Source organism: Lipotes vexillifer, unplaced genomic scaffold, assembly GCF_000442215.2.
Source record: "Lipotes vexillifer unplaced genomic scaffold, Lipotes_vexillifer_v1.1 scaffold70, whole genome shotgun sequence".
Lineage (NCBI taxonomy): Eukaryota > Metazoa > Chordata > Mammalia > Artiodactyla > Lipotidae > Lipotes > Lipotes vexillifer.
In genome coordinates, this window is record NW_006789896.1 from 3094644 (window position 1) to 3122420 (window position 27777).

The 27777-nt window shown below is 45.7% G+C and overlaps 2 protein-coding genes across 3 annotated transcripts in view; one reads left to right on the top strand and one right to left on the bottom strand.

Annotated features, from left to right (window-relative positions):
• Window positions 1-11502: 11502 nt before the first annotated feature.
• On the top strand, window positions 11503-19449 carry ATXN1L (ataxin 1 like). Its single transcript, XM_007462980.1, has 3 exons — window positions 11503-11630; window positions 13498-13565; window positions 14782-19449. Exon 3 carries the CDS (start codon window positions 14899-14901, stop codon window positions 16963-16965), a length of 2067 nt encoding a protein of 688 aa, XP_007463042.1. The 5' UTR covers window positions 11503-11630; window positions 13498-13565; window positions 14782-14898; the 3' UTR covers window positions 16966-19449.
• A 5178-nt stretch (window positions 19450-24627) lies between these two features.
• Window positions 24628-27777, bottom strand: part of ZNF821 (zinc finger protein 821) — a 13460-nt gene continuing 10310 nt past the window's right edge. For both annotated transcript variants that reach the window (XM_007462982.1, XM_007462981.1), the window contains 3 exons: window positions 27348-27452; window positions 26020-26186; window positions 24628-25282 (listed from right to left, as the gene is read on the bottom strand). In XM_007462982.1, coding sequence (XP_007463044.1) covers window positions 24628-25282; window positions 26020-26186; window positions 27348-27452 — 927 coding nt within the window. The remainder of the gene's footprint in view (window positions 25283-26019; window positions 26187-27347; window positions 27453-27777) is intronic.

A 27777-nucleotide genomic window follows, 5' to 3' on the forward strand; every position in this document is an offset into this window, starting at 1 on the left:
TACTATTCAAAAGCCCATTTAGAAATATATTCTAGTGCTGCTTGGAGTCCCATGCCAGATTCAGTTTCTCTAACCATACTGACCTGTCTTTCAGGAGAAAGGGGTGAGAAATAAGGGGCTGGAGATGACACAGGTGAGGGCCCTGCTGCTAATACTGGCGATGCCCCAAATGGATCACCCGTTCCTGCTACAGTTCCACCTCCTCTGCAAAGAGCACTTTTCTTGACATCCTCGGTGAATTCAGTATTAACCAGGCCTGTTGGGGCTTCAGCCTGAGGCAAGAATCACATTGGCTTCTCAATTTACTACACATTTGTTCACTGCATACCTACTACACTCCAAGCACTCTTGGAAATCCGGGGGAAGAAACAGCGAGCAAGGACACGTGGTTTCTGCCCTCATGAAGTTTAGAGTCCAGGGTAAGTCAATGACAGTTACAGCAAACTTCAGGCTTTCTGGCCCACATACTTCTTCTTTCTCTCTGTTTCAATGACTGTGTTTTGAGTGCTTATGAGGTCAGACACTGTGGTACACCAGTGATTAAGAGCTAGATGTCAAAAAAAAAGAGCTAGATGTCAATATGCATAGATATGTCTACAAGAAAGTTTATCATACTTTAAGCAGTGGTAAACTCTGGATGTATCCGTTCATTTGACAAAATCTATTGACCTTGTAATATAAACTAGGCATAGTGCTGGGAATGCCACAGTGAACAAACCAGACAAAAGTCCCTGTCCCCGTGGATCTGATATTGCAGGGGGAGAGACAGATAAGAAACAAGATCACTAAGTAAACAATAACAGTGTGTTAGATAGAGATAAGATTGATAGAGAAAAAATATAAAACAGTGAAGAGGGAAGAGAAGGTAGCTGTGAAGGGCTTTGCAGAGAAGAGAACACTCAAATACAGACCTGAAGAAAGTGAGGGAGGGACCAGGCAGAGAGCTAGAGAACACAGAGTCCCGAAGTACAAAGGTCCTGAAGAGGGAGCAGGTGTGTGTTTGAAGAAGCACGAGGAGGCCAGTGTGGCTGAGGCAGAGTAAACACGTGGAGAGTAGAGGGAGTGAGGTGAGAGAGAAGAGGTGACAGTAGGTGTGGGTGGCCTCCTCAGTCATAGGAAAGCCGTTGCCTATTAGCCTAAGTGAAATAAAAAGCCATTGGAGGGTTTTAAAAGCAGAGGAGTTACATGATCTGACCTAGGTACTAACCAGATCTCTAACTGCTGCATTGAACATCAGCTAATGGGGAAAAGGGGTAGAAGCAGAAAAACCAGTTAAGAGGGTACTGCAATCATTCAGACCAGAGACTATTGCAGGTTAGATCGTGGCACTGTCAGTGGAGATGGTGAGAAGTGACAGAATTCTGGAAGGTAGAGTAACCAGGATTTGTTGAAGATTGGTTGGGCTAGGGGTTGAGAGAAAGGGAAGATATCAAGATTTTCCCCTAGCATAGAATTACCACTAACTATAGAATGAGTACGTTCTTGGAAAGGGTGAGGGCACTTTTGGACATAGTAAGTTTGAGATGCATCTGAAACATCCTAGTGAAGATCTCAAGAAGGCAGGCGAGGGACTTCCTTGGTGCTCCAGTGGTTAAGACTCCCGCACTTCCAATGCAGGGGGCGCGGGTTCCAGCCCTGGTCGGGGAACTAAGATCCCGCGGGCCATGCTGCACGGCCAAAAAGAAGAAGAAAAAAAGAAGGCAGGTGAATGCATCAGCCTGGAGTTCATATCAGCCTAGAGGCCTTAGCTAGTGATAAACATGTGGAAATCCTCACCACAAAGATGGGATTAAAAACTACAGTGTTGGATGAAATCACCTAGAGAATAGGGAAGAAGAAGTGGTCCAGAGACTGAGCTCTTGGCCACAACTCTGGTGGCATTTCATGTGGCTCTTACTTCTTCTTAGTCCCTTTCTGTATTGTCTAAATTTTTTTTACAACATGTCATTTTTCAACAAACCACATACTCTTTGGAAAAGAAAAAAAGAGTCCCTTTTAGGAAACCATCAAGAGTAAAGCATCAGAAAAGACAGGTGTGCCCTTTAATCACAATCCAACATGGTACATGCTTGCCAATTTGAGGGCATCAGGGAGAAATTTCTCTTGCCCTAAAACAATTCATGACCACTTTTGGAAGCTTCATCCATACTCTGTGATAACGATGAGGATGAAAAGCAAAACTTGATTATATTTGCTATGTGCCAGGTACTGCATATAAATTCCTTATATGTATTAGCTCATTTAATCATCTCAGCAAATTTATGAGATTTTAAAATAACTCTTAACTGTTATTATCCCCCTTCTTACAGTCCAGAGAACTGAGTCTTTGAGAGGGTAAGTCACTTGCCTGAAGTCTCACAGTTAATAAATGGCAGAGCTAGGATCTGAATATGGGTTGTTTCACTACTGAACTCAAACTGTGAAACAAGGCTAAATGATGGTGCCTTGTGCCTTTGGATCTTGTAGCCTTTATTCCAAGAGCTCTTTATTAAAATGCAAAATAACCCTCGGATAAAGCTGAGATCTTAAGAACTAAAAACATTTTATACGCTTCTAGGTATAACACTAGGTAACTTCATCTTTGTTTTCCACTCTATTGCTAACAACTTAAAAGGGTCATCTGACCACAGAAGTCCAGCTCTGCTACAAAAAGTATGTAGGTGGAGAAAAGGTGCAGATGTCACCTGTTTACAATCCTGCCAGAGCTACTGTGGAAGCCACATACCTAAGTTAAAAAAAAATCTTGTGCACAGTAAGAATCTCTGCTTTAAGTCAATTCTCTCGTCTTGAAAGTACTGACCATAAAGGTTGCTTTGGATTTATATGGGCCATTATAGTTCTTAGCCATTTCTGTTAGGTACTATTCCACTGGAACCTGGGGTAGAGTGTTCACGTTCAATTTACACATTAGCTGCAAAATAAAGAGCATAAGAAACAAGAAGAGCTTAAGTGGTCTTTCACTTTTGAATCATAATACTTCATTTTTGTAGTCTCTGTTATGTAAGATGTATAATTTGTTTTTATTTTATTTTATTTTTTATTTATTATTTATTTGGCTGTGTCGGGTCTTAGTTGTGGCATGCGGGGTCTTTTGTTGTGGCACCTGGGCTTCTCTCTAGTTGTGGCCAGGCTCCAGAGCACGTGGGCTCAGTAGTTGTGGCGCGCAGGCTTAGTTGCCCCATGGTATGTGGGATCTTAGTTCCCTGACCGGGGATCAAACCCATGTCCCCTGCGTTGGAAGGCGGATTCTTAACCACCAGGGAAGTCCCAAGATGTATAATTTTTAAAAGATGTATAATTTAGCAACAACAAAGAGGGGCCCTGCTTGTTTCATAAGACAGCCTATCCTAGGGCAAAGGAACCAAGTAGAATAAGAGGAAGAATACAAACACAAGAAAAAATATTTTGAGGTAAGAATTCTGATTTCATGATAAACATTTTGAATTATGTCAGAGGTAATAGTCAACATATTCAACAAGGCACTATCCAATCAGAATGGACACCCTGAATGATGAGAGTGTCCACCAGCCTGAAACAACTACTGTGGCCACATCCACATGTCCCAGCTGAATGTCTGTCTGAATTATGTATGTGGTCATGATTAAGATGTTCAGAAGTTGAAACTTCTAATTTGGATTAACTTCCTTCATATTACTAGGCCAGTTACATTTAGGAAAATGTATGCTTTCTTAATAAAGAAATCAGCTCAGTTTTCTTGACTCTAGCTTTTTGATAAAGATCTGAGTTTTCTAGTCCAAAAGCTTTATTCAAAGTTGTGCTGCCTCTAATGCAAAACTTATTTCTAAACATCTTTCAGTCTGTACAAAATTATATGTTCTGAGTTTACTCATATTTGCTTCTCCCAGACTTCTTGGTTTAAAAAATAATGTGTGTCTCTGGAAATGGTACTACCCAAGAGCTGACAGTTCCAATCTCACTGCTTTGACACAGCTGACCATAATTCTCAGCTGTACTTTTTACACAGCTGATTAGATACATGCAAAAAACCATCACCAAGAAAGAAATAAAGGCAAAATTCATCAAATTATGGCAAATTTGCTTTAGATGAAGAACGACCAAAATAGCAAAACTAATTTCATGTTACCTCTTTGGAATTATGTTCCATTAGCTTCAGAACAACAATAACAATAAAACAAGTGCTTTGCTTTTAAGTATCTGATAAATGTGAAACTTAAAACCTCTATTTCTAAACACCTGATAAATTATAACACCCTAACCCTCACAAAAGAAACCCAGTTTCAAGTTTTTGTTTTTTTATAAATTTATTTATTTACCTATTTTTGGCTGCGTTGGGTCTTTGTTGCTGGGTGCAGGCTTCCTCTAGTTGTGGTGAGCGGGGGCTACTCTTCGTTGCGGTGCGCGGACTTCTTATTGCGGTGGCTTCTCTTGTTGCGGAGCACCAGCTCTAGGTGCATGGGCTTCAGTAGTTGTGGCACGTGGGCTCAGTAGTTGTGGTGCACGAGCTTAGTTGCTCTGTGCATGTGGGATCTTTCCAGACCAGGACTTGAACCTGTGTCCCCTGCATTGGCAGGCGGATTCTTCCAGTGCACCACCAGGGAAGCCCCCCCCCCCCCCTTTCAAGTTTTGTTTTATTTGTTGCCATTGCCTTTTTTTTTTTTTTAAAGTATTTTTCACTTAAAGACCAACAGAAGAAAATACTTCTTTGGGTAACCCTTAGGAAAAAAAAGGATCCTCCAATTAATCCTAAAACACCAAGCAAGTAACACTAGTGATACCCTCACCTACATCGTGACACAGGCAGTTAAAAAGTCAAACAACTATTTTCAACTCAGGCACCTCTGACTGGAGGTGAAAAGCTACCCAGATTAGTGTAGATACAGATTCAGACAGACCAGAATCCAGTTCCTTAAAGGAAACATAAAAATCTTAGGGCTTTATGTTTCCCTCTTTCCCCACGGACAATACTCAAAATATAATGTTAAATAAAAATTTTTTTAAAACTTAAATTAGAATACAAACCTATATGTATATATACACACACATAGATACATACAGACATATAGACTGAAAGGGATATATTAAAATTCTTTTTTGTTTTTGGTACGCGGGCCTCTCACCGCTGTGGCCTCTCCCGTTGCGGAGCACAGGCTCAGCGGCCACGGCTCACGGGCCCAGCCGCTCCGCGGCATGTGGGATCTTCCCAGACCAGGGCACGAACCCGTGTCCCCTGCATCGGCAGGCGGACTCTCAACCACTGCGCCACCAGGGAAGCCCCAGGTTACTTTTATGTTCTAAAATGTTCCATATTGAACATTTATTATTTTTGTAATAAAAAGAGTAGTTATTTTCAAAATGAGAGTGCATGTCATGGTTTGCATTTTAAAAAATGTTTTCTTATATACAGTTCCATTTGATCTGAGTAACACCTGTGTGAGGTTTGCATGTTATCTGCATTTTACAGCTGACAAAAATTGGGATTCTGAGAGATTAAATGGCTTGCCCATGTTCACATGACTAGGAGTAACTGGTCAAATTGGAACTCAAAACTAAATCTTCAGGCTGCAAATTCCTATGCTTTTCCACCACATTATGCCATAGAATGAACAAGTCAAGTCATGTTGGAGATGTAACAAATATAACCTGTCCCAGATTAATCCACTGCGATAAGGGAAGTCTTACTACCTTGAGCTATCAACTGATGACTGAGCCTGGGGAAATAGGCTTTTCATGAGTCGGGGAAACCTGAGCCTGCAAATAATACACTCTGCCTGTCTGCCATACCCTAAAAGGGATGCTCACCTTCTAATCATGAATAGAAAGAGTTACCCTTTCATTGCAAAAAATCTTGACATGAGACTGTACTTGAATCTGAAATAAATGCAAAGCTAAGTACTTGGAAGGTTGCTTAGCTAAGTTCAAAGTACGAAAATGGCCTTTGCCCTGGACATCACAGAGAAGAGAAATCACAGTAAAACTGCACTGTTTCAGATAAATGCTGAACTGTTGTTACACAAGTGCTAATATTGGCAAACATTTATTGGGTTCCCAGGTTATAGTCTGTATTATTTGTAATAACCCTGGAGTGATAGAAGGTCAAGATTATCATCTCTCTTTAAAAAAGAATATAATTAGGTAAGAGAGCACGCATTAGCTTTATTTATCTCAAATCACTCAGGAATTCCATGTTTAAATTTCTCTATTTGTAAGAAGGGGATAAAATGTATCTGAATAATATGTATCACTGATAGTCAAAATCGAATAAAAGAACACATGGGCATGCAGTTTAAAATTCACAAGTTCTATGTACACCATCAATGTCATCCTCTTTGTTCATGGTAAGCATAATGGGTACCACTGGTTTTCCCTAAATTTTATTTGTTTTGGGTACTTTCCTTAGACTCCTATTATCTAAGTAATGCACAAACACCCTCTGCAAGATTTGGCTAAAGAATGCCCAAAAATCAGTTTGGAAGTTTGGGTAACATCTGCCTCTCTACTACTATAATCTAATAGGCTATAGTAATTCAATAATAAATGGTGCTATTTACGGAGCACTAGGAAAACTGTGTTTACATGCAATACTTATTTCACCTGAACCCTCCTCATAATCAGAGATCATGTTTCTCAGTTTATTGAGGGATCCATCCCACATGTGATCCATTGGAATAAGGAATGAGAAAAAGGCAACATAAAATAAGTTGGACTTACAGCAAGAAGACAACAGGCATCAGCTACTACTCCTGCTCATGGGTATAACACTACTTGAGCTGTCATGTGATAGAAGAAATAGCATTTTTTGTGTGTTTGAAAAAAGCTAAGGAAGCTCTTTCAGAAATATTTGCCCGGGAGCTCAAACTTAATAGCTACTGCACATCTAAAAAGGCTTGGCTAGATAAAGTTCTATGCTTTGGTGGAGAGAAGTCCAGTAATTTGGACATAATGATACATTTTAAACCTTTGAAAACTTTTTCTTTTTCTTTTCTTTCTTTTTTTTTTTTTTTTGTCCACACCAGGCAGCACTCGGGATCTTAGTTCCCTGAGCAGGGATAGAACCTGTGCCCCCTGCTGTGGAAGCATGGAGTCCTAACCATTGGACCGCCAGGGAATTCCCTAGAAACCTCTTTTTAAATTAAACCTTTTATTTTGAGATAATTGTAGATTCACATGCAGTTTGTAGAAAGTAATACAGAACAACCCAGGGTACTCTTAACCCAGTTTTCCCTCGTGGTAATATCTTGCAAAACCAAGATATTGGTATTGACACAGAACTGTCAAGATACAGAATGTCAAGATACAGAACTGTGTTTGGAAACTTTTAAATGATTTGATCACTGTAATAGTCATTCCCACAATTCAGAAACACTCCTTTAAATTCCAGAGTTGCTAAGTAAGGTCTTAGGAGATATGTCATGGGGCTGGGAGGTGGTGGCACAGAGGATTGCACAGGAATCTGAGAGGCAGCTTGCTGTGCTGCCTGGAGAACTTTCTCATTTATCTTTTTTTCCCAGGAATTTTAAGCAATTGACAACCAGTTGCAAGTTGACGCAAAGGGGATCAGCTTTGAAAGAAGAGCCGAAATGATTTCACCACAAGGCACAGCAGCTCGCAAATCACCTTGCTAAGAAGTTCCCCAGCCAAAGAGAGTTACCAGAGGCTCTAATTTTTCCACATCCACGTTATTTATTCAACAAATCCCGTGTAAGGAATTCCTGGCTGCTTAGTACTGGCCTTAATGCACTTGTTTCTCTGTGGACCAGTTCCCCAGATACAACTCTTGTGATTCAAATAAGGGTTAGATCTCTTTCCGTTTATTCCAATTGTCAGTTTTTTTACTGCAACTTTTGATAGTTCTGCAGGAAGTTTCTGACAAAAATGAAAGTCTTTGGCAAGTGTCTGAGGAAGTAGACAACAGAGGGAGATTCCCCTCCCCAACGAACATAATAGTCACTTACGGAGAAATTATAAAACCTCCTTCTAAATAAAATATTTATGAATTTGAAAGGGAAATCCCCATTGGAATCTGGAGAGGTTGCATAACGTTAAAAGCATGTGCAAATGAGAACAGAGAAGTAGATAAAACAGAAGCTTGAAAATTGCACATTCCTACATTTGGCCATCTAGAAAACTTTTGAAAAATAGTTTAATACCAGGAACCAACAAGTTTCTAGGGAAAGCTAAATCTGCTAAGGATTTCTATAATTTCAATGTATGCTTGAGATTAGTTGTTGTTTCTGCCATTGGATCTAAAGATAAAAGTTCCAGGGGCTTCCCTGGTGGCACAGTGGTTAAGAATCCACCTGCCAGTGCAGGGGACACGGGTTCGAGCCCTGGTCCAGGAAGATCCCACATGCTGCGGAGCAACTAAGCCCATGCGCCACAACTCCTGAAGCCCTGGCGCCTAGAGCCCGTGCTCTGCAACAAGAGAAGCCACCACAATGAGAAGCCCGCGCACCGCAATGAAGAGTAGCCCCCGCTCACTGCAGCTAGAGAAAGCCCACACACAGCAGCAAAGACCCAACGCAGACAAAAATAAATAAATAATAATACAATTAAAAAAAATAATAATATAAAAACAAAAGTTCCTTTCCTAAAACGACACCTTGGCATGCTAAAGCATACAAGCAGGAAGACATGACAGTATGAAAAAAGCCACCTACTCCTCTTATGACACACATGGTTTCCCAAGTTAACAGCACTTCTCTCTGGTTTGATCCCTTAATGTCAGAAAAAGTTGGGATAGTTGTCTGAGCTTACCCTGCCTGTACTACACGTCTAGAAAAATCACCAACTAGGAACTAAGCAAACATAGAGCTGGTTTAAAATTCCTGCTTGCTTTTAGGCAGAGTAACTAGCATGGCAGGGTTTTGTCCTTGTTATTTTCTGTCCAGCAGAGTAGCTCAAGCTCTCCCATCATACAAATTCAACCTACACACATCAAAGAAATTTAATAGGAATCCAGGGAAATGGAAGAGGTGGACAAAGCAGACTAAAGTTTAATTTTTCAGTCCCCAAATGTCCCAAATACCTTTAAAAAATCTGTTTTCACTTCATCAGTTCTTAAAATTCTGTGGAAATTTAAGAAAAAAAAGCTGTGAAAGAAAATGAAGGATTTTCAGATGAGACTGAAAACAGCCAATAGGCAAAATAGATGAGAATAGAAATGAGGAAATGAGAGCAAAAGAATTAGCAAGGGAAGTCTCCCATTTGGGGATATCTTTGTGAAATTTCATTCAACGACTATTTATTGAGCCAATTACCGTTTTTTAAACCCTAGGTTGACTTAAAAAACTTTAATAGGGAATTGTCCACATTCCAGAGAATAATACAGATTTCTAGAGAAGTGAGGTAACTTTGGGTTATTTAAGTATCTTAAATTTAAAACTGTATTAGTTTACTTGTCACTAACATTCCTGTCAAACTGTCACTATGGGGCTTCCTACCATCAATATGTACAACCAAAGAAATGCAGATGGCTTGGAGTAAAGAGTTCTAGAAGAGGATACAGAAGATATGACCCACCCTTTTGGGACTGCAACACCAAACCAAGAAATCACCAGTGCATCACCAATCAGAACAACCTTTTTTAAAAAAATTAGACACACTTTTGCACCAAGTGATTATGGTAATGTCTGGTAGCCAAAAAACTTTTTGTTTGCATCTACCAGTGTCTGCTCTTTCAACTTTGCCTGAAAACCAGCTCTCTGAGGGTGTATCTTGATCTGGGAGAAATTGGTTATCCTTGAGTACACCTGGATGGTCTCTATCTTGGCAGTTTTAATGCCAGTTTAGTGAGCTAAGCAATGAACTAGAAACCATTCTGCCAGTTAGTACTAAAATGGGGCCACTGAGCAACCACAGGACTTCCTTCTTGGCCAAACTGAGAAGACAACTGTTATGAATAATATTAATATTCACAAAGCAAAGTTCTCTGTTGATTTAGATGGCTACAAATCAGTAGTGTCACTATATTTTACCCACTGGTGCAAGGTGTGTGTGTCTGTGTAGTGTTCAATAATTTTGATAATTCTCTGTTCCCACCCAAGTGAGAAAATATCAAAGTTGAGGTCTAAGCATTCTCTAGAAAGAATCTTAGAGATCATATACTTTATTTGTATTTTAACTTACTCATTTTAGTATTTCTAAGGTAATAGTCTCCTTAAAAAATCCAAACAGTAACATAAGTCCCTTTTGTTCCTCTTGGCCACCACCCAATTCCACTTTCCTCTCCCGAGATAACAAATGTTAGCTAGTTGTTACATATCCTTCCACTCCTTTTCTGTACAAATACATAAATATATGCAACTGTAATATTACATGTCTTTTAACAACAAATATGTGATCTCACACTGTATATATGTGCTTATTTTTTCGCTTAAAATGTTTTGAGAGCTGTCCTATCTCCATTTCACCCCCACCCCTTCATTCAGTTCAAGTTCCTCATTTCACAGAAGTGGAAACCCAAGTATAAAGTAGTAAAACGATTTTCCAAAGGCTGGATAGCTAGAGCCCAGCCAGTAGTACTTTCAAAATCAAACAAAAATCAATGATTATTTATTGAACAAAGTTTGCAGAAACTGAAAAGGGAAAAATCTGCTCAGAATCCAATCTCTCCAATAGTTAAAGTTACTTTTTTCTCAGTTCAGTTTTTGTCTGTATGCAGAACTTTTTTACATAATTGTAATCAAAGCATAAATTCAATTGGTGTTCATTTTTTTTCACTTAGTTTTTTTTTTCTTTCTTTTTTTTCTTCTATTTTGGCTGAGCTGTGGGGCTTGCAGGGATGTGGAATTTTAGTTCCCTGATCAGGGATTGAACCTGGGACCAGCAGTGAAAGCGCCGGATCCTAACCACTGGACCACCAGGGAATTCCCTTTTTTCACTTAAGTTAATCAGATGTTCATATTACTATAAAGTCAGCTACTTTATTGGCAATGAATGGTGACCTCATAGTTCATCAAGTAGTCAAGCCCTCTTCCCTCTAAACTAAGCTGCTTCCCACTGTACGAATCCCCATCCTCTCATTCCTCACAGACTTTCAAGACACTAGCTTCACTTTCCCCTAGATCCTGGTTCCGGCCCATTCTCATCCCCCTCAGAGCCATTTCTCAACTCTTAAAGAGCTCCATCTCCATCCTTGGTCTCTAGGGGGATCTCATTACCCTCCTGGGCCGGGGTCGCCTCAGAGCTCTCCGAGGTTCCCAAAAGAAGTCTTCACAAAGTCAGGTCCCGAAGTCCAGGAAATGATGGCCACGCCTCAGGGCTGTGTTTGGGAACCCCCAGAATTTACTGGAGTAGACAGATATCAGGGTCCTTGCGGGGTCAGGGTGAGGGGGCCGGGCCCAGTCCTATTTACGTGACCCGGCCCCAGGGAGAGGAGTTGGTTTTCCCACCAGAGGGGGGCGCTGGGGGCGACGGTCGGACAGCCTGCACAGTCCTCTCCCGGGTACTCCTCGGCGTCGCTCTCCTGCCCGGGGCCGTGACGCAATCTACCCGCGCCGGGGGCGGTACGCGCTTGACGCCATCTCCGGGCGCCCGTCTGGGAGGGCGTTGGGTGTGGGGCGGCTCCGGGGCCGGGGATGGCGGCGGCCGCCGTTGCGGCGGCTCCGGGACCAGCGGGAGGAGCCCGGGGAGCGCCGTGAGATGGGCCGGTGAGTGTCGCCGGGAGTGGAGGACGCCGAGTCGGCCTCACTGGGGCCAAGCAGGCCTGGGCTTGGAGCTCTGGAGGAAGTGGCCCCCAGAGCCCGTTGCCCCGCGGACCGAGGGAGCGAAAGAGGCCGCGCCTAGACCCCCGATCGCTTCTCACCGGCCCGGCCCAGAGAGAGGCCTCAGGTTCCTGCTCTCCCGCGACTGTGTCCTGGCGGGCCGGGGTGTCCGAGTCCTCGGGGCGGGAAGGAGCCCCCAAACAAGGAAGCAGCGCCTGCGGGGCCTCGCCCTTACCCCTCTGCTTGAAAGGTCGGCCCCCCACTCTCTAAATGCAGAGTTTCCAATTTCGGTCCCTACCCCTTTTGGGGCAGGGATTGCGGGATCAAGGGAAGCCATAACCTCTGTCTCTTCTAAGCTCCTGTCTTTCTGGCGGGCGCACCTCTCGCCCTCAGCGAATTCGAGTCCGAGGCTGGGTTCACCCTCTTGATTCCGGGCTGTGCTGCCAGCGCTGGCAGCTCTCCGGAATGGTCCTCCTTTCCCGTTAGCTCGGTTGGGGTCACAAGCTGCGTCTTCCCCTGGAGAAATCCTCATTGAGCCTCTTCAGAGGCCGAAGTTTCAGATTCCGAAATGTGTTTTGCGTTGTGGGAACTTAGTGCACAGGCTTGGCTCTTTGTTATTCCTGCAGACCTTTTGCCTGTTTCAGTCCTTTTATTAGCCTGTGTTTGGCTAACCCCTCTGTGACCTAGAGGCAGGTTTTCTTTAATGCTTTAGTTGTGATAAGCAAGTGTCATTCTGAAATTGAAGTTGTGACCCCATTTTCTGTTGGGAATGAGAGAGAAATCTAACTGCTTTTCAGTCACTGGAACTGCTGGCAAAGAAGGGATGCAAGACTTGTGCCCACTGTGTAAATTTGTGTTTATGGAACCAAGAATTTGTCTTTCCACTTTGTTTTCCTATCTTGTCACTTTTTTCTTTTTGTACATCTGCACCTTGCTGATCTTAAGAGGGAAGTGTCTTCAGTTTGGTTTGAGGAGTGCAGTGTTCTTTAGGACTTGGACAGCACAGTGGGTAGTAGTTTCTCTGAGTACTGGTCAGTAGTACTTTCTCTGTTTTTAGAGATTAAGGCTCTGTTCTTCAGTGCTTAACGTTTCTGGCATGTGTAGATTCAGATATTGACAGTTTAGCATGAGTTTTGTTTCCCACTGGTAGGCTACATGAGGACAAAGGGAATGTTTTCAGTTACTGTCACACCTGATTCAGCACGTGGTACAAAGTTGTCACTTAGAAAATTTTACACACACACACACACACACACACACACACACAGAGGATCCTGTTTTTTTACCCTGGAAATCTGCTAATAAGGCTTCCCTTTGAGTGACTCCCCCTTGACCTCTTTTTCTGCCCCAGAAACATAAATAATTGTTCTTTTTCCTCTAGTGCCTCTTATCTCATTTAAATAACCTCCACATCTGTGTTTTCATCAGCCCTGAATAAAAGTGAAATCCGTGAGGCTGATTTTTCCTGCTTCCCTTTGTTCACATGGGGACAATGTTGAGTCTTCCACTTTTATTTGTACATTTACGTGAAATTGGGATTGGAAGTAAATTTAACCTTTGGGGAATAGGTACAGGTAGAGAACGAAGAATATGATGTTAAGGAAAACAATGAAGTTTGACACATGGAAATTTTTTTCCAGAGATGTTGTCCTACAAATTAGAATTTAATGTGTTGTTACCTCTGGAGAAGAGTAGGAGGCAGGGACTCCTGGACTTTAATGTCTTTGTGGTTTTGGAATTACCTTTCTTGATGATCCTGGGGAGGATCAGAGGCTAGGTTCCTGCTTACTCTATTCCTATTTCTGTCTCCTAGGCTCCCAAGCCAGTGGGGAGGACACTGCTTCTTATTACAGCTGCTCAGAAGCACCACTGGAAGCTCAGGTAATACAGGCGCTTTGGATACCTTGTTGTGGAAAAACATCTGGAATTCAGCAGTGGAAAAACAGAACAGAGTGTAATATCATAGAAATCTCATTTCAGATCCGAAGAACTGAAGCCTGATAGGAAGAAATAGGTGAAAAATTTCATATGTGTTGAAATGTTCAGACCAGAAAGATACTTTATGAAAATGGACAAAAGCATGTGTGAAAGATGATAGAGAAAGGGGAGAGAGAACTTTTTTATGAATCATATAGACCTGAGATAGCAATAAACAGGCATGTTTGGAGGAATAGAACCAGAATTTTAAGAAGTGGTGCCTAGAGCAGACCTACAATGGAAAAGGAGCCATTGGCAAAAGATAAAAGAAAGGGAATGCATGAAGAAGGCAAATTGAAGGTGGTCAATGGGAAGAAAAGAAGTCTTGCCAAACTAGGGAACACAAAGTCTGTGTGAGGTCAGAAGAGTTTTGTTGCCCTTTGGAGAGGAGAAATAAATAAACTGTAGAAAACACCAGTACAATCACCCTCCCCGTAGGGCCCAAGTTTGAATGTAGTATTTCATGGGGTGAAGAAGATACTTTCATAACATGTTTAGGGAACCACGTTTTAAAAAAAAAACAAGACGTGCAGACCTCAGGACGTATTGACTGACCCCTGGGTCCTTGGGGTAGTGGTGATATGAGGCAAAGGAGGATGAGAGTTTAGGCAGGCCTGGGGTGGGGGGGATGGGGATAGGTGAGATAATAACCCAAATTAGGCTGGGGAAAGGAAGCAAGGATGAGATCATATGTTCAGGAAAGAAGATAGCACGGTAGTGTTTGGTGGCAAAAGGAGAAAGTTAGGAAAAGGAGCCAGCAGCAAAGACCACGTGTTCAAATCCCCCTTAAGGGAAAAGGCTTAGAATAGTCAAGTTCCCCATCAGAGGAACAGGTAATCATGAAGCTGTTGGTTTCCCTGGGGTTGTGGAGCCCACAGGTTATTTATGCATTGTTGAATGCTTGTCCTTGTAGCTCTTTGTGGTTTCCGTGATTGTTTCTTTCGTGTCCTAGGCTGGATGAGTGAGAAGGGTAGCATCTTTGTCTGCTCCTTTCTCATTCCTCTTTTTTTCCAGCAGTCCCCTTTGTACATCTTCCTCCGTGGACACAGTTCCTGCTCTTTCCTTTGACTTGGTTTACCCCTAGGTTACTTTTCTTTGCCTCTGATTTGTTCCCTAGCAGATGTGGGCGCCCCAGCCAGCAGCAGAGAGGGGTGCAGGGGAGCCACAAAGAAGCCCCTTCTGATGCCCCAAGGAGCAAGCCGACCCCTTCCAGGCTCCAGGAACACCACAAAGCAATATGAAACCTGTTCATGAGAGGAGTCAGGAAGGCCTTCCACCAAAGAAACGAGACCTCCCCGTGACCAGCGAGGATATGGGGAGAACTACCAGCTGCTCAACTAACCACACACCCTCCAGTGATGCCTCTGAATGGTCCCGAGGAGTGGTGGTGGCCGGGCAGAGCCAGGCAGGAGCCAGAGTCAGCCTGGGGGGTGATGGAGCTGAGGCCATCACTGGTCTGACAGTGGACCAGTATGGCATGCTGTATAAGGTGGCTGTGCCACCTGCCACCTTCTCCCCAACTGGCCTCCCGTCTGTGGTGAACATGAGCCCCTTGCCCCCCACATTTAATGTAGCGTCTTCACTGATTCAACATCCAGGAATCCACTATCCCCCAATCCACTATGCTCAGCTCCCGTCCACCTCTCTGCAGTTTATCGGGTCTCCTTATAGCCTTCCCTATGCTGTGCCACCTAATTTCCTACCGAGTCCCCTCCTTTCTCCTTCTGCCAACCTCACCACCTCTCACCTTCCACACTTTGTGCCATATGCCTCACTCCTGACAGAAGGAGCCACTCCTCCCCCCCAGGCTTCATCCCCGGCCCGTTCATTCAACAAAGCCCCCTCTGCCACCTCCCCACCTGGGCAGTTGCCACATCACTCGAGTACTCAGCCACTGGACCTCGCTCCAGGCCGGATGCCCATTTATTATCAGATGTCCAGGCTACCTGCTGGGTACACCATGCATGACACCCCTCCAGCAGGTGCCAGCCCAGTTCTTACCCCTCAGGAGGGCCAGTCTGCTCTGGAAGCAGCCGCTGCCAATGGACAGAGACAACGAGAGCGAAATTTAGTGAGACGGGAAAGCGAAGCCCTCGACTCCCCCAACAGCAAGGGTGAGGGCCAGGGACTGGTGCCAGTGGTAGAATGTGTGGTGGATGGACAGTTGTTTTCAGGTTCTCAGACTGCGCGGGTAGAGGTGGCAGTGCCAGCACACCGAGGGACCCCAGACACCGACCTCGAGGTCCAGCGGGTGGTTGGTGCTTTAGCTTCTCAGGACTATCGTGTGGTGGCAGCTCAGAGGAAGGGTGAGCCCAGCCCCCTCAACCTGTCCCATCATAACCCCGACCATCAGGGTGAGGGGCGAGGGTCAGCCAGGAACGCAGCAGAGATGGCCGAGAAAAATCAGGCCCGAGGGTTCTACCCTCAATCCCATCAGGAGCCCCTGAAACATAGACCTTTACCCAAAGCAATGGTTGTAGCCAATGGCAACCTGGTGCCCACTGGAACTGACCCAGGCCTGCTACCCATGGGCTCGGAGATCCTGGTGGCGTCAAGTTTGGACATGCAGGCCAGAGCCGCCTTCCCAGACAAGGAGTCAACGCCACCCCCCTTTACCTCTTCCCACTTGCCCTCCCATTTCATGAAAGGCGCCATCATCCAGCTGGCTACAGGGGAGCTGAAGCGGGTGGAGGACCTCCAGACCCAGGATTTTGTGCGCAGTGCCGAAGTGAGCGGGGGGCTGAAGATTGACTCTAGCACAGTCGTGGACATTCAGGAGAGCCAGTGGCCTGGATTTGTCATGCTGCATTTCGTGGTGGGGGAGCAGCAGAGCAAAGTGAGCATCGAGGTGCCCCCCGAGCACCCCTTCTTTGTATATGGCCAGGGTTGGTCCTCCTGCAGCCCTGGGCGGACTGCACAGCTCTTCTCTCTGCCCTGCCATCGGCTACAGGTGGGAGATGTCTGCATCTCTATCAGTTTACAGAGCTTGAACAGTCACTCAGTTTCTCAGTCCAGCTGTGCTCCCCCAGGCCAGCTGGCTCCTCCCCGAGAAAGGCCTGAGAGGACAGTCTTGGGACCCCGAGAGCAATGTGACAGTGATGGGAAAAGCCAGCCGTTAGGCGAGGGCTCCCGAATGGTAGAGCCCTTGCAGCCAGAGCCTGGTGCTCAGGCCTGCTGGCCAGCCCCGAGCTTCCAAAGATACAGCATGCAAGGGGAGGAGGCACGGGCTGCGCTGCTCCGTCCCTCTTTCATTCCACAGGAGGTAAAGCTGTCCATTGAAGGGCGTTCCAATGCAGGAAAATGAACCTCTCCCAGACCCGGACTGGGATGCTACCCCAGAGCTGGGCCTCACCGTGAGCAAGCAGAGGATTTGCACATGCCGAGCAGGGGATGGCTCTCTTGGCAGTGAGGTTAGTGGGGAAGAGAAGGCGTGAAGGCAGCCTCCCAAGGCATGGTCTGTTGCCCATTACCCCATGGCGTCTTTTCAGAACAGCCCCAGAGGGTGCTGTGATGGGGAGCAGCAGGCCCGGGCCAAGGAAGGAAGGGGGTGCACGCAGGATAAGAAACATTCCAAATATCAGGGCCTCCCTGTTCTTTCCTCCTCATCCCTAGCTCCTGCAAGGAGAGAGTCAGGCTTTGGGAGCAGGTGCAAAGGGAGGGAGCAAAGAAAGAGCCAAAAATGATGATCCACAGCTTATAGTAGCAGTTCAGCTATCTGAAGTTTTTTTTTTTTTCCTTTCTTTTTTGTGATGAGAGGGCAGGAGGCCCCATGCTTGGAAATAAGAGGGTTCCCACCCAGAACTCTTCTTTTGAGAGCTGTGCACTTTAAAGGGTAGTTTTGTTACAGATGTCTAAGGCTGGGTGTGCAGGGGACTCTGCTTGATCCTCTGCTTCAGCCCTTTCCCATCTCTCCCCATCATTCCTCCCACAAGGCTTCTAGCATTAGGAGAGAGAAGCCGCTCCAGGGTTCAGAGTGAAGTACTGCCTTGGCGGGGACCCAGTCACGGGACTTTGGGAGAAAGACCCGATGGCCAGACTGACCGGGCTGTAGGCAGGGCTTCTGGAAAGGTAGCTGACCTAACAAGGCTCCTCCTGCTCAGCATGCCAGACCCACTTTGAAATTGTACTGAATCTCTAGTTGGTAATGGTGACTTTTGAAAGAACCAGTGGACCCTTTTCCCTAGGCCCCTACACCTAGTCCTCTGTCTGTCTATGTTGTGCCTAAGTGCCTGCACTGCCCCCACCCTTCCGCTGACCTAACCTGTCTGCATGGTGTCTTGACCTGGGCCTATTTGTAGCTGCACTGCCTTTCCCCTTCTGCAAAACTGGTTTTGTCCACTCTGACCAAGACCTCTAGTTTTTGGTGTGTAGGGGTCTCTCTGGTTTCCCTTTCAGTTCTATTCTCTATTTTTAAAAACTCAGAATCATGTCCTCTCCTCTTCTGCAGCTGAACCGGTTGGTGGAGAAACGAATGGAACTATGCCCCGGGTTGGGACCAGTACAGCTGGCTGGGCAGTGCCCATCCTTGCGTTTTTACAGAGTCTCTCCCATCTTACTCCACTTCTTCTCCCAGCATTCAGGCTTCTCCAGGCTGTCTCCTCCCATAGACAGCTCTAAGGTTTTGGGATACTCTTTTTTTTAAAATTTTGGCCACACCATGTGGCATGTGGGATCTTAGTTCCCCGACCAGGGACTGAACCTGGGCCCTTAGCAGTGAAAGCGCAGAGTCCTAAGCACTGGACCGCCAGGGAATTCCCTGGAATAGTCTTGATAATGTTTCAATACCTGAAAAGTCTCCTAGATTCCATTTCATGGTGGAGTATTCCTCTGCAAAGAGTATTTTCAATCTTAGTTGCATTTGCCCCCTGTGTCTTAAGCCCACTTTTCACGACTTTCACCATCACCTCGGACTGTGGGATTCCAGTGGGTGTTGAGAATTAGGCTTCCCCCATCAGCTTTCAGGTGGGTGGGTGGGTTTTTTGTTTGTTTTTTGGGGGGTCTTTAGACTCTTGAACAACTCAGGGTATTGTCCACTCAGCTCTCTTATGAGGCTTCTCCTGGGGTATGACCCTGGCATTTCCTTTCAAGATATACTGGCCAAGGCCTAGCCTGTTGTCAGGAGTCCCAAACCTCTGAGGTCTGAACTCTGCTCTGTCAGAGACTTTAGGCAAGTCTTGTGACCTCTGGCTCTTTCACTTCCTCCCCAGCTGCCAAATGGGGATAAATAATCTTACCTACCTCCTAGGGGGAGGGGAAGTTCTGAGAATGGAGTCCTTCTTAGTGTTCAGGTGCTAAAGGTTGTTCTCCTGGGGGAACAAAGTGACTGAGACTAGCTTGTTCGCTGCAAGCCCTACACTCCACTGTTTCATTCCTTGAGAGCGGTTACCTGGTCAGTCAGCTTTTGGAGGCCCGTCCAGAGGAAGCTGCTGACCTGACCACAAGTATGTAAGTCTCCAGTTCACCTCAGAACCAAATACCAACCGTGTCTGGTGAACACTCAACCTTGTACACATTTAGGATCATGTCTTTTCCCTTCTCTGTCCCCTTATCTCTCTGAATGCTGCTTTCTCTGGCTTGTTTCCCACAGTTGGGGGCCTGTGGGGCTGAGTCTCGAGGAATCCTCTCAGAGGACGGCCCTCGGAGAAGGCCTTGTTTCTGGCTGTTCCATGAGCAACTCATTCCTAGTTTCTCATGCACGGGTTTCTCAGAAACATCCTTCCTCATTAGGAAGGCTCATCAACTGAATATAGCGACAGGCACACAGTGGACACTAAAGAAATACCCACCAAGGGTACCAACCGAGCTTCCTCCTTACAGGAACAAACCTATATCTAACCAGGTACAGGCCAAGTAGTTTAAATACAAGAAACCCTCACTGCCCAGCCTGGTAACTTCCCCTTAATCCTGGAAAGAGAAAATCTTGTGCACCTTGGCGAGCTGGGCCCTGAACTTTCTGCTGCTGTTCCTCTTCTGTCTCTTGCTGGTGAAGCAGCACCGGCACTTCCTATAATACTGTGCCATGCATATGTAATATATTAATACTTTGTTGAGCTGCAGAGGTGTCTTTTGTAAAGTATAGTCTCCCAGGGGAAGAAGCTCTGCTCTAAATCTTGGTCAGAGCTGAGGCATTCCCCTTACCTTTTCCCTCTGTTTCAGTCTTTTCTTCCAGGCATGAGGAATGAGAGTAACCTATGGTGTGTCCATTCTTCCTTTTAAAGATTTCATAAGTGTTATTATAAGAGACCTAAGAGCAGTTTTGAGACAGCATTTTGGTGGGAAGCTGTCAGCTTTTGGGGGAATGGGCAGTTAAAGAAGGCCAATGTCATTAGTAGGACAGTCCCAGAGCTTAGGGGTAGAAAGGAAGATGGCTAACTGTGGCATTAAACAGAAATGCCTATACCAGTTTGGGAGTAGGGGAACCAGGTGAAGGACGGTAATACATCCAAGTCTTGGATCATCATTCCTATCAAGATTAGTGTACACAGAGGAGGGGGAGTGGCATGGGGGAAGGGGAGACTGGGAGGTCAGAGCTGAGCACTTGTACCCAAGGGGGAGGGACCCCAGTAGATCTGGACTGACCCTTCTACACTCTTGGTCCCAGTTGGTCATATCACCAAGGGCTTTGGTCTGTGCTGCTTTGCCACTGCTGCTGTCTCTTCACTGTCCTGCTTGCTGCCCTTTATAGCTCTCTGTCTTTCTGTGTCTTTGGCCATATAGGTGAAATCCAGGCATCCTGTCCATCCTTACATGTGCAAGGGTTACTTTATAACAAAGTCATCTTGAGTAGGGATAGTATGAAATGCTGCTGGTGGGCTGGTGAATCCAAAGGGATATGGCTTCAGTGCTTGTTGGGAGCCCTTTGGCTCCAAATATCTGACTCTCTTGAGGGAGAGACAAGCAGGTCCTATAAGTGGGTGTTTTCTTTGTATTAACTTCTTTCCTTTATGCTATCTTGTGTCCTGTTTTAAAAATTAAATGATGGGGAACCAGATTAGGGCCTGTGTCAGCATCCCAGGGAGGTTCATCTGGCTCCAGTTAAATGGATTCTGGGGTTGGAGCGTTTGAAGTTTGAAATAGACCCTCAGGTGGGGTTTAGTTTTATTTTTACCACTGGGCGCCATAGAAGATGCACAGGGTGGTGGTATGATTTAAACCTGCAACAAGCAGGCATGTTGAAGAGTTGAGTGATCACACTGGAGATAAAGGGTGGACTTGGGTTCACTGGGCAAGGGCTTGGGTCCATTGGAGTAAAGATAACCAGATTGGTTGAATTGGCCATGGGAGATTAAATCACAGTCTTAAAAGCAAAGCAAATAGGGCAGAGGCCAAGTTTTAGGGAGACTTCTTGGCCTCCTAGGGCTACGTTTACTAAACCACACTGAAGCTACAATACTTTCCAGATGGGAAAAAGTGTACACTACAGTTGAAGAGCTGAACCATGTTAGGTTGGATGTTGACCAGGAACCTGTTAGCCCTTTGCCGGGAAGCCTTCACCCTCCAGCATCCCTGGGAGAGGGAAGGCCTCCCACATTATGCAATAATAAAATAAGCATCTGGGTCCTTGCAGCTGTCAGTTGCTCTTTCAACTCTAGGATCCATCTTTGGGCCAGAATCCTGGTCTGGGCCTAGGATGACACTGGCCCTTGAGATGCTAGAGTTGACTGCACTCTCTCCTTACCTGCAGACTATGCACAGTGCCTGGGGCGGAAGGAGGAGAGGTGGTGCGGTTTACCCTGCTGAGCCTCCCCAGCAGGGACAGTAGTAATAAATGCACTTTTCACACTAAGGTTTCTTTATTCGTTCTCCTGTTAAGCCTAGATTCTCCCCTGGTAGACTGCAAATTCAAAGTCTGTGTGATCCCCCAAGCCATTCTGCTGCAAATGCCCAGCAGTGAAGATGGCCTCAAACTGGGTTCCTGTCTACAGTGTGTGTGGCGGCAGCCCATGTGCCTTTACCTATTGTCAAACTTTCAAGCATTTATTTCTGTCTTTATGACTGTCATGGGGACTGAGGTTCTTCAGAGAGAGAGAGAGAGCGCGCGCGAGTGTGAGCAAGCTGATGACACAGTGGTTTTACACCCACTCCCCAGACAGGGAGTGTGCACATAGTTGTGAGCTGTGAGTGGTCAGTGCATTGCTGATGTTGCTGAAGGCAGGGTTCATCCCTCATTTGCGTGACACTCGCATTCAGAAGCTTGTGTCGGGGAAGACTCGTGGCAAACTTGAAGTATTAAAAATAAGGCTGTCCCCTACAACCTTCCTAGTCACACACAGGATCCCTGTAGCCAAAACAGTATATGTTCCAGCTGCAGAGAGCAGACTGCTCTCAGCTTGCACAGCACCTTAGGGGAGGGAAGAATATATGGATAGGGAATGGGGTGGAGAAAGGATGGAAATGTTGTCATCCAGGTGGCTTTAGGGTCCTCAGTAGTAGAGAAGGACAGCACTGGGGAGGTCTGATGGATGGATCTGATTTGTGTAGGAGTTCCCTGTAGATAAATTACTGATCCCCCAACTACTATCCCCAGTATGTAATGGCTAAATTAATATGTAATCAACTGCATTGTATCTAAAGCCTTAGAACTAGTCAGGTGCTCCCCCCACCCAATACCATTTCTTACCCTCTAATCCTACCTGATCTTTAACAAAGCATTAATAATTCTAAGGATAATCTCTATTTTGTTGTGCTTTTTTGTAACTGTTTTAAATAAATCAATTTGTACTGTATATTTGTACTTTTGTGAGATCCTTTTTGCTGTTTTACCATTTTAAGTCTCTGTACTTGGCTACACACAGATTGTATTTTTATTGTTAATGCTCTTCTTATGGATACCTGCATTTAACTTGTGGACTATGTAAACACAATATATATCAATATCTATATATCTATATATCTATCTATATAAACTACTAGCTTTTCCTTTTGGTGTTTGCGCCTTCTTCATATCCCAGCCTTAGATGGTGGCCATGGGGTGGGGGATAGAAGGCCTATGCGGCAGAGCTTGAAATAGAGAGCAAGTGGTGCCCATCTTCATGTGGTGGGCTGGGGGCAGATTGCACGAGCTAGTCCTGAAGCATGGTCTCTGTGTTCTGTTGTGTTTCAGGGACCCAGAAATCTACCTGTAGACTCAGATACTGTTCTAGCACAATCAGTCACAAGGACCTGTAGATGACCTCACTGCTGACCTTTTCTCCAATTCTTTTCTCAGGAATACTGCCAGAAATTTCTGGAATAAGTCAGCTCCAGAACTTAGCTTGCCACTAGTAAGAGGTGAAGCACTCAGATACATGATAGTTACTCGTACATTTATTGAGCACTTGCTACATGCCACAAAATAGCCTAGGTGCATTATATATTAATAACCACTTGTTGCTAATACTATTATTTTCATTTTGTGGGTGGGGAAACCAAGAGGTTTAAGTAACTTACCCAAAGTTACACAGCTATTAATTAGCAGTACAGAATGTTAAATCCAGGCACCTAATTCCTGAGTTTGCGTTAACTCACAGTTCATTGTAAAAATTAAATGAGATAATCCACGAAAGTGCTCAGAACAATCTTTGACACGTAATGAGTGCTCAACCATTTTGAAACATCCCAAGTAGGACTTCCATGTGGGGCTCTGTGAGAAAAAGCCATTTGGCTCAATTAAATATTTTCTTTTAAATGTCCAGTATTTTGTAATAAGCTTATTAATATTTTTGTGTTTTTAAGACAAACATTTCGGCCTGCCTGGTGGGAATTAACCCTGGTTTGGTGGGGGGTCAGTTAACACTCTTAAATAGCCTTGAACCTGTGGAGGTCAGAGAGGAGTCCAAGTTTACTTGTTACTATACTGGAAGAGGTCCACATTCCTGGCATAGTTATTTTTCTGGCTACAACTTAACTAGGGCACTTCCTTCTGGACTTCAAGATCTGTAATTATCGAAACTGTATACAACCTTTGGTGCAGGCTAAGGAAAGTTCTGTGCTTGTTGTGTACCATCACAGAAGCTTTTTAGAAATGACCTCAGCTCTTGTCTCCTTCATGGTTTGGCAGCCATACAAACTGCCAGAGTAGTCATTTTGCTCTGGCCTTGACCGCTACTGACTTGAGCTCTCATGGCACCTTAATTCTGGATTTTCCTCAATGGGTTTTATTATCCTACCTTGGCTCTGAGGAATAAATAAAAAGATGGGTTTTTACCTCTTCTCTCAAACATGAGTTCCTCGGCACTATGAACCTTAATATTGCAGCTATTTCTATGAATGTATTCCTGAATGCAACTGAGTGCTGTCTAGGGTAGAATTTTTAAAAGTTTGGCAGACTGAATTCTGCTGGGAAAAGTAGCTGGTACCTGGTCTAAATACGTCATCCTCTTTAGCAAATGCCAGTTATGAGGAAAGGCTTCTGAGTTTGGAAAAGGAAGCTGGGTTGAAATAGCTCTTGGGACCACAGGTGATCTTCATTAGTGTTGTGGGCATGCACCCTCACAAAGTCAGCATCGGTTCTTCCTTAATGTCATTAACTTGTGAAGGGCCAGATAAGGGATCTCTGCTGGGAGAGCCTTTGTTGAGGAGCACCCTCCCTTGGAAAAAGACAATGGCTAGACGTCCCTGCCTGAAAACTTCCATCCACATCTCTTCTAGATTTGCTAGAATGAAATCGAGAGAAAAGCAGGAAAGGGCCAGTAAAGATAAAATTAATTTATTAGCCCTCACAACTCCGTGGGGTGGGTGTGGGCCACACTAGGGCCCCAGCGTCCTATGCGCATGCCCTGCAGCAGTGGGCTGGGGAGTCGAGGTGTCTGGAGTGCCTGCTCCCTCATCCAGAGCTGCCTTGAGCTGGGTCCCTCCTGACCCCATCATCCTGCTCCCATATGCAAGGGGTACACAGGTCCACCTGCAACAAACTTGGGCCTGCCTCCAGCAGCAAGGACAGGACCCTGGGGACGGCTGAGTGGGAAGGCAGGCAGGAGGGTGTGGTTCAGTGCAGAGAGCTGCTGTTCTGCTCTTCAAAGGCCATCTTGCCCAGGAGCTGGCTGTCCAACTCCACCCCACTCACAGGTAGCTGGAAGAAGTTCATTTCGGCTGCTAAGGCTGCCATGGCAGAAGGGTCCTGGCCAAACTGAGCTCGCAACATCATGTCCATTTTCTCCAGCCTCCTCTTGAGCCGCTTGGCCTCCCGCTCCCGGATGAGCCGGGCCTGCCGCTTCTCCGGGGTTTCATTGGCCCGCTTCAGCCTCATGGCCTCCCGATCTCGCTGCAGCCGGCGTGCCCGCTGCTCGTCTGTCTCCTGCATGCGCTGCAGGCGCTTGGCTTCTCGGTCCCTCATGCGCCTTACCTCCCGCTCCTCGGGGGTCTCATTGTCCCGCCGGCTCTTCTTGGCTGTGCGCTCTCGTTCCAGCCGCTGCAGCCGGACTTCCAAAGGCTCGTTCTGTCGACGCAGGGCCCACTTGCGTACACTGGGGGTCTGGGCTTCTAGCAGTTTCCGGTAGGCAGCACAGTTGTTGCACACAAGCAGAATTCCAGCAGGGTACACTGGAGGACTAAAGGCAATGTCCTTCCCCTCAGCACTGGAGGGGCCCTCACTGTGGGCTGGCGGTAGGGATTCCATATTAAGGACTTCAGGAAGTTTCTCACTGGAAAGCAAAAAGTTTAGATGGTTAATGCCACGGTCTAACAAGGCTCAGGTATCCAGCCCAGTTGCTCCAAGTTCACCACCAGGGGTCAGTATGAGAGCTTGGGAGACCTCCTCTACCTTTCTACCCTTGCCCTTCTTTGGGCTAGGTTGTCTACCAAGTCTTAAAGCCCACCTGGAGTTAGGGGCTGAGCCAACCACCACAGCAAGCCACCAGAAATCAGACGAGCCCTTACAATGTGCAGTTCCATTCAAGCCGGACTGATGGTGTTTGTAGGAACTGTGCAGGGCAGTCTTCCTTGAGGCGGAGGCTGCCTTCAGGGTAGGTCCAGACCACTGGCTCCACCTCCCCCCAGCTGACCCTGCGTTGTACACTAGCAAATGGGACTCAGACACAATTTACACAGTTCCAGTCTTCCTGGGACACAGTGGAGACTCTGTCCTCACATTAGGGTCCTCTCAGCACCCTGTAACTTCTTTCTCATGAATGGTCTTGGTCTTCCCCACATCTCTTTCTAGTTGAAGATATTCTGATCGAGGAAATAAATGAGAATTCATTTCCCTTTGAGGATGTCTAATGGAATGGACATATTTACTAGCCTCATAACTCGTATTTCCAAAGAGTCAAGAGTCAGTTTCCTTTGCATTGCCCATCTCTAACCTTCACTTCGACTTGGGAAAGCAGAACCCACACCCAGTAATTTGTTCCCAGCACAGAGGGTCAGTTGCCCGGCTAACCTGTTAAACGTGGCATGGCTAGTAAAACGGGCTCCACACACAGCACAGTTAGACCGCTGGTCCTCCGAGTGGATTAAGAGGTGGCGACCCAATGACCCGGGGGAGCTAAGGGCCCGGCCACAGACAGGACACATGTAGCTCTTGGCGCTCACCACTGCTGCAGTGTGCTGTAAAAGAGAGCCTTAATCTGTCAACTCACACCAGCTCCAGGACAATCTGTACCCACTTAGGAACTACTTTCTGGGAAATGTCCCCTTTCCTTAGTCTTAGAACAAGGACTTGCAACTATTCTCCCTATCTAGCACCTGGAAAAGTAGGAGTCTCTTGTGTTAAAGGGCCTTCAGAAGGGCAAGGCCATCCAGACCATCCCTCAGATTTCATTAGTTTGAGTTCTGACTACGTACTGGGACATGTGGCTGGCTTGGGGGACAGTGGGACTCCAGAGCCTGAGAAGAATTCTTGCTCAGGATAATTTCTCACGGCCTGCTTGCCATATGCTGTGTAGGTACAAGTGCATTTTTTTTTTTTTTTTTTTTGCGGTCCGCGGGCCTCTCACTGTTGTGGCCTCTCCCGTTGCGGAGCCCAGGCTCTGGACACGCAGGCTCAGCGGCCATGGCTCACGGGCCCAGCCGCTCTGCGGCATGTGGGATCTTCCCAGACCGGGGCACGAACCCGCATCCCCTGCATCGGCAGGCAGACTCTCAACCACTGCACCACCAGGGAAGCCCACAAGTGGATTTTAAAGGAGCACTGAAGGTCAAGTCTAGAAGCTGGATGGAAAGACTGATATCCAAAAGGTATTTAAATGCACTGCCTTTTCTTCAGTCTTTTAAAATCATTCTTCTGAAGAAATGCTTCTCCTCATGAACCAATTATTTTTATGGTAAAACTCAGGCTGCCGTGTGTGCTGATGCCTGTTCAATACAGAGCATAAGGCACATGTTCTGCGACTGGATCAGGAAAGAAAAGGAAACAAAAGTTTGTCTAGTTCTGATCCCCTGGTTTACACTATCTTTCTCCAATACTTCAGAAACACCTATGTTAACTCATTTTTTCTTCTTTAAAACAAAGCCCAGTTTCTATTTCACTATTTAAAATATGCCTTAAGTAATTTCGAAAAAAAATGATACTTAATTTTCACAGTGTGTCTGCCTGGGAACACAGAACATATTCACTCAACATATCCCACTTATTCTCTACAATTTTCCGAGGATTGGAGTGGAGTCTTGGTGGAAGCAACAACCCAGAGTTCTTTCCGGGGTTGGAGGCAAAGGCTACACAAGTTGTTGGTGCCCATGTTCTGGAGCATGCGGCTCCGCACGCCATACCTGGTACACATGTGCAATCAGCTGCCCCCGACTCCCACAGTCCAGCTGGCAGAGGGGACACTGGCAGAGTCCAAGTAAGGGGTCAGAATTCAAATTCTCCGTGACCTGCAATTTAACAAGTAAGCAATTCATGAACACAGTTTACCAGTCTCTTCCCTGCCCCTTTGAACAGTTTACCAGTCTCTTCCCTGCCCCTACTTCTTTTAAAAGGGTGTCCTGTTAAAAGGAACACAACCTCTTATCATATGTTATTATTAGGTTCCCACTGTGGGTCAAAGGAAAAAGTGATAGGGGAAAGGGAATTAAATTTGCTCCCATCTTCATTTTCTCCAAGGCTTCCTGCCATGAAGACATAGTATTATGCCAGAGAGAGCTTATCTATTTTTTTTGCCCCTATGGTAAACTCTGTAGAGAGAAGATCAGCTTTCCC

Excerpts from the sequence above, each read along its gene's own strand:
- ATXN1L (XM_007462980.1), top strand. The coding sequence starts at position 14,899 with ATGAAACCTGTTCATGAGAGGAGTCAGGAAGGCCTTCCACCAAAGAAA.